Source organism: Cariama cristata, unplaced genomic scaffold (assembly GCF_000690535.1).
Source record: "Cariama cristata isolate BGI_N322 unplaced genomic scaffold, ASM69053v1 scaffold11324, whole genome shotgun sequence".
NCBI lineage: Eukaryota > Metazoa > Chordata > Aves > Cariamiformes > Cariamidae > Cariama > Cariama cristata.
This window is the reverse complement of record NW_009613529.1, coordinates 1-6,313: the sequence shown is the minus strand read 5'-3', so window position 1 is coordinate 6,313 and position 6,313 is coordinate 1. Positions and strand designations below refer to the sequence as shown.

The 6,313-nt window shown below is 47.8% G+C and overlaps 1 protein-coding gene across 1 annotated transcript; it reads left to right on the top strand.

The window, feature by feature from the left end:
- The first annotated feature begins 2,774 nt into the window (after positions 1 to 2,774).
- On the top strand, positions 2,775 to 6,269 carry LOC104160828 (somatostatin-2-like). Its single transcript, XM_009699060.1, has 2 exons — positions 2,775 to 2,876; positions 6,054 to 6,269. The coding sequence occupies exons 1-2, from the start codon at positions 2,775 to 2,777 to the stop codon at positions 6,267 to 6,269; spliced, it is 318 nt and encodes a 105-aa protein (XP_009697362.1).
- The last annotated feature ends 44 nt before the right edge of the window (positions 6,270 to 6,313 follow it).

The window sequence follows — 6,313 nt, the reverse complement described above, 5'->3', positions numbered from 1 at the left end:
CAGGAATGAAGAACAATCCTGGTGCTGTATGTTGAACTCTTCCCCGTTACTAAAAAGAACAAATTTTATCATGACAGAGTTATGTTACTTCCTTTGGAAAAGGAGCTGGTGCTATACCCTACGATGGTCAGCAGTGGTGGTAGCAGAAGCAGCAGAGTCTCTGCAAAGGGGCCAGAGGACCAGAGCTTGAGGAGGACAGACTAATGTAGGGGAAGCAGCAGAGGGAATGCGAGGAAAGGGAAGGGCACTAGGGAAGGAATCTGGAAAAGAGGCATCCGATATTGAGGGATGCTGTAGCAGAGCCCTGAGGGAACTTGTTTGGATTTAGAGATCCAGTCCTACTTTGGGCACTGGCGCGTAAGTGCTTTGATGTGTCCCTATTTCCCTCCCTCCCAGCCGGGAAGAGACACCCAGCCTTGCCCAGGCTAGAAGCACAGGTCTGGGCTGTGCTGTGCTTGTCAGCAGGGCCGCAGGTTTGGTGCTGGCATATCTGGGCAGAAACTCTCTCCAAAGCCAACCCCCTCAAGAGGTAACAATTATTTTATTACTGCCCTTTAATAGCAGGACAGATTCACAGCAGCCTGGTCACTGTTTACATCCCTGTGGGCCTCCCCAGAAGCTGATCTCTGGCTCAGCACATCATCCCTTTTTTGGTAGAAGAGCGTTGTCATACTTGTGACCCCATTCGCTCAATGGAGCATTATAGAAAACAGCCCACTCGGAAGGCAGAACTGCAGACAAAAACATATTTATTAGAACAAGCAGTTTGGTTAGACCAGATGGCCCCCAGCATGGAGACCTGGCTGCACTGCTGCTGCTGTCTGTCTAGCTTTTGGGCTAGTAGGCCTGCGAGGTTTAGTCCTGCCTCATAACCACCAGTATGGGATTCACCTCCTGCCTGCCTGTCAGCCCAGGCACATCTCACACTCACAGGTACCTGCCCTTCATTCCTCTTGAGCAACCAAGTGTGCTTTCTCCATTTGCTATTCTCCCACTTTTGCCTCTCCTGGAGCAAATCAGCTGCGGGTCATTTGGCAAGTCCCTGTGATTTGTCTGCTTGCTGGAGCCTGGTACTTCACTGCTCCCTGTCTCGAGCCCCAGACTGGCTGGGAAGTGTTTGACAGAATCCATTACAAAGGGCTAACAGCAATCCTGATAAACTAGCAAGATCAGTTTAAAAGGAAACAGATAACGTTTCATCTGAAACTGGTGCATGGAAGCCAGCTCTCACAAGGCGGGGCCGGGGGGGAAACAATGAGGTTACAAAGTTTTCTGAGGAAAATTAATTTCTAGAAATTGCTAGATTGTCACCTTTCCCCACAAGTCTGTATGACTTAGAAAAGGTTTTTGCTTTGTATCTTTCAGTGATGGAATCCAGCATTTGTTTTCAAATATGCCGGGAAGTGATGGCATCTTTTCCCTCAAGAGCATCCAGGGTGGTGTAACTGGCATTAGGAGCTGGATTATTTCAGGCAAAGCTTCCTCATGCTGTTTCCAGGAACTGTAATGCCGGTAAGTGGTAGAAGTGGGGAACAGGTTTTTCTGCCTTCTGTTCTTAGTTCTGCCACAGCAACCTCTTGGCCAAGTCACTTCCCTGTAGGTTTTTTTTTTTTTTTAATGTGCTAAATTAGGATGACAATTGTTTGTTGTTAGGGTCAGAAGAGGACTTGCCCTGAGGCAAGTGCTTCTGGAGAAAGGGCTAGTGGTGAGATGGGATCTTAGCTCTGTCTCTGCATCTCACAGGCACGTGACAGTGGATACCATCCCCGCATGGTGGGGACAATGCAAAGCAGATAGCACCTTCTTCTGGCCCACAAGCCAGTCTTGCTGGTGGGACAGCCTTTTGGGCAAAGGGAGAAACATTATTAACAACTGCTAACCAGAGGTCAGAAATGGTAGGAACTTACCCCAAGTGCCAGCATACCATGAGTCTTTTTCTGAAGCCTCACTGAGCAGAGCAGCTCCAGCTCTGACCAGCCTTTCAGTACTTTGTTTTCCCTTTAATGCATTTAAACCCAACATCTCCAAGTCAGGATTCACTCTGTTGACCTGTACTTCTAGGACAGGTTCAAGACGTATTGAAACAATACTGGAAACAAAAAACAGTAACCCTCAACTGGCCTCCAGGTAGTCTTATGTACGCTTGCAAGACATTATAGTACTGCACAGCTGTAGCCTGTGTCCCCGTGTTACCATAGAGGGAAAGCCAGCCATATTGGCATTCCCCAGTGAGATGCATCACTGGCTGCAGAGATCCAGATCCAAATACCCCTAGAGTCTGGAGCTGTTTGAACACACAGGCTGAGGGTCCCAGCCCATAGTGAAGTACTGGTGGCCAGAAGTTTTACCTCTTCCCTCTGAATCATCCAGCATTGGCCAGAGGTTTGTGCTCACTGGTGGCCTATTCTATCCAACATTATGTTCCCAAGCAGAATTCAGCTAACTAGTAGAGGCACAGATAGTGCCTACAATTTCTCCGAGTGAAGAAACAGCATGTTACTGGAGAGTCCCAAACCTTTGCTTCCTCAGTCTCTGCAGTCTGGCACATGGAAAGCCCAGAGGCACTGAAGTATCCCACTCAAGCAGCCAAGTGTTAACAACCTCTCCAAAGTCTAATTTGCCTTTGATATAGACTTAATTGTTTGCGTCACCCACTGGGCTAGGGGGAGGGCTATAAAAGGGGCTGCAGCCATTGTCTGAGGCAGAAGAGAGCCCAGAAACAGCTCCCTCTCCCAGTCTTCCTCATTCAGCACTGTAGTCACAGCCTGTACATCATGCAGCTGGTGGCCAGCCTGGTGTCCGTTCTGCTGCTGGTGTGGAGCGTGAGAGCCACTGCACTGCCTGGAGAAGAGAGACTGGCAATACAGAGCACTAGGGTGAGTATACTGCACCCCGTGCAGGAGCTGGGTGAGGTGGGAGCACACAGAAGCAGGCTGGAGGGGTAATAAGGGCAATTAGGACGCAAACAACTCTTCCACCCCTCTATATTCCAAGGCACTACAGCTTCATGCACTGCTGAAGCATGGGCTCTTACTACAGCTTAGTAGCCAGTTTATTTAGGAAAGGTACCAGGGCAGATGCTAGGGAGCTGCAAAAGTGAAGTCTGAGCTAAGCAAAAACTGCCAAAAAGAACAGAGCAGAGGGAAAAGGAGAAAATAATATTGCTGAAAGAGTACAGCACGAGAGAATAAAAAAGCAGAGTACTAGGGAGGGAGAGAAAAGATACGTAATTGGTAAAATGATCAAGGGAGATGATATTTTAAATAGGACTCATGGGAAGGACAAATGTTTAAAGGATGGGTTCAGTAGGAAAGTAACAGAGGAATAATAAATGAAGTAATTATATCAGAATAAAATTGCTTTTTCCAGAGTAGTATTCACAAGGGGAGTTATACTGACATAGTTCTGCTAGAATAATTACACTCTGAACCAGCACAGCTCTATGCAGTGGCAGAACTTATTATAGCTATATAATTATCCTACCAACTGGCAAAACTCTAATATTATAATGGCTATAACACTATAATAACTTTGTTTTGCTGGACTATTTCCTGAAGAGGCCAAAGGGATAGGAAGCAATAACATAACATAATCACAAGCAAGTGCTCTGTTCTGCTTGCCCTCACCCCACAGTTTTCTCACCTGCATGTTCTTTGCCATCCCTGATGTTCCTCTGAGCTGGGGTTAGTCACCCCACACGCTGCCAGTCCGGTTCACCGCTGTATCCGTAAGGCTGCTGTTATTTCAGTCCTGCAGAAGAGCTACCCAGAGAAGTGAAGGATCCCAATGTTGGTTTCAAAGGCACTAACTTCTCCTTTGTGCGTATCCACATCATTTTTTCTGTCTTAGCATTGGCTCCAGCTCATCCATCAGTGTCTTACTGCTTCAGGAGTGGGCTCACATCCCATTAACAACAAAACTGGCTGCAAGAAAGAAATGTACAGAGTGTGAGGTGCTAGGGCTAGCATTCTGTTAGAGATGAGGGCTTCTGCAGCTGGCTGGGATTAACCCTTCTGGGGATAACTGTGAACTTTCGGCTGTACATTCTTACAATAACAAATCCAATACTTAAAAAGTAAACTCTTTCTAGTGCAAATGCTAGTTGCTGGGGAAAAAAGAAACAAGTTGTAGGAATAAATCGGTAAATAAGGCTTTGGTAAAAATGAATTCAAGTGTAATGACTCTTAGTCTTCTAAACACTGTTGCTTACAAAATAATGATATAATAGATATAATGACTCTAGAGCATTCTATGGACTGAAAAATTGTTAGATACTGATGAACCAATCCCTACAGTCACCACTGCTGTAACTCAGACAAATGTTTTAAGTATGAAGAATATCGGGATTTTACATATAAACCACCATAAAATGCATAACATGCAAAAGAAAGATGTGCACATTCTGATGTGCTGGTGGATGTAGTACAGGGAATCAAGCAGCTACCCAAAGGTATGCCAAAACCCACCCGTGCTAAGATCTCTAGCTGCTGCCAAAGAGTCTTGATCTCTTGCAGCTTAGGAACAGCTATAAGCAGAAAGGATGTCAGCAATGGATTAGTGCAGGGGAATTGCTGCCTAGTTTCACTAACAGCCACAGCCGTTCATGCGTAAGGAATATCCCCTAACAGCAGGCTGAGTTTTGCCTTCCTCACCCCTGAGCCTGAGCCTGAAGCTGCTGGCTGGAGCAGGTTATTTCAAAACGTAGCACTTACAGCTATGCAAGAAGCTCACAAGGAAGACATGACCCAGGAGATGCATTTAGCTGGGTTCCCCAGTTCCAGTCCATCTCACAAAGGCTCAAGACATTTCTGTACTTGCAGCACAGGAACAGGAATCAGGACAGGCACCAACTGGGTTTTATCTTTTGTTCTGCTACAAATATAGCATGTAATTTTTCTATGCCTCAGTTTCTCTTGTGTGGAAACAGAGTTAGTTACTAGAGCTAAGAAAGTCATTAAAAATTATCCATAAACATTCTGTAATGTGAACTAAAAATAATTGCTGCTGCCTGTATTTATTCATCTTCTGAGTTGCTCACCAAGCGGTCCTTAGCAAATCGTGGTGCTGACAGATACAGCAGTCCCAGCAGTAAATATGGCATTTGTGAGAAGTGACATGGAAATGTGCTTCCAAGATTCCCATCTGCATAGGAAACAGGATCTGTTCCTGTCAAACCATCTATCCCAGCTTCTCCAGTATCTCTGCTAAGGAGTCACAGAGACCAGGAATACTCTCAGGCAAGGGGTAACTCCTCGGATGTGTTGGATGTAAAGTTGAGAGAAACAAGGTAACTCATAGCTGTTACTGACAGAAATCCCTCCGGCCCCAAACCACAGGCTATGCTCTTTCGTACACTGCTACGGCAAAGGGATGGAGCTCACCAACTCCTCTTTCATTCTGCCTTCCCCCAAGGTCAGGCTGTTGAAATGCAGGTTCTTGTTCCTGAAACACAAGCTGCCTGTCTCCATTGATTAAATATTTTGCTCCAGATACTTAGGGCATCTCTCCCCGCTAGCCCAGTCCTCTCCTTTGTTTCATTTCATTCCCAGCATTTTAGGGTGGGTTGCAGCCCCCGCTGCACTTAATTTAATACTGCTCAGGACTCTGTGCCTCTGCCCTGACCTTCCCACAGCGGATGCTGGGCAGTCAGAGCAGTGAAGGCAGCACAGGCTTACTAAGAGAGAAGGCAACCTGGCGTTCACTGCAATTTAATTAGTGCAGGCAGCAAGGGACTTTACAGCCAATTCACGGCCATTTGTTAGCAGCTCTTTTCCAGTTGTAACGCAGCACATGTGCCTCTCCCCATCCCGCCGGCTGATCTGGACAGGGGACGGGAGAAGGGAGGATGACCTCTGCAGCCACAGATTCCTCAGCTCTAGCACAGCTCTGCCGATGGGGAAAAAGCACAGGCTTTGAGGACGGGGCATCAGGGGAGGCAGAGAAACGAGAAGGGACCCCATGGGGGATGTCTGCACCCTGTAATATCCCCCTGCCTCGGCGGCCATGGGGGACAGGGCCTCCAGCCGTCACCTTCCCCTGCGCTCTGCCCACAGGAACAGAGCACAGTCCGGAAAGACGCCATCCTGAAGATGCTGGCGGGCCTGCTGGACAGCGTGGATGCGGGCCGTGAGGTGGCCTCACCAGACGTGGAAGAAGAGGGCAAGCTGGAGGAGGAGCGGGCAGTGCTGGGGAGGCTCGCCCAGCTATCGCAGCGAGACCGCAAGGCCCCCTGCAAAAACTTCTTCTGGAAAACCTTCACCTCCTGCTAGTGCCGCCCGGCCTGGGCCGCCCGCCCGCGAACACCCTCCCCTCC

Coding starts and splice junctions, on each gene's coding strand:
- LOC104160828 (XM_009699060.1), top strand. CDS start 2,775: ATGCAGCTGGTGGCCAGCCTGGTGTCCGTTCTGCTGCTGGTGTGGAGC. Junction 2,877..6,053: donor TGGCAATACAGAGCACTAGG/GTGAGTATACTG, acceptor CTCTGCCCACAG/GAACAGAGCACAGTCCGGAA.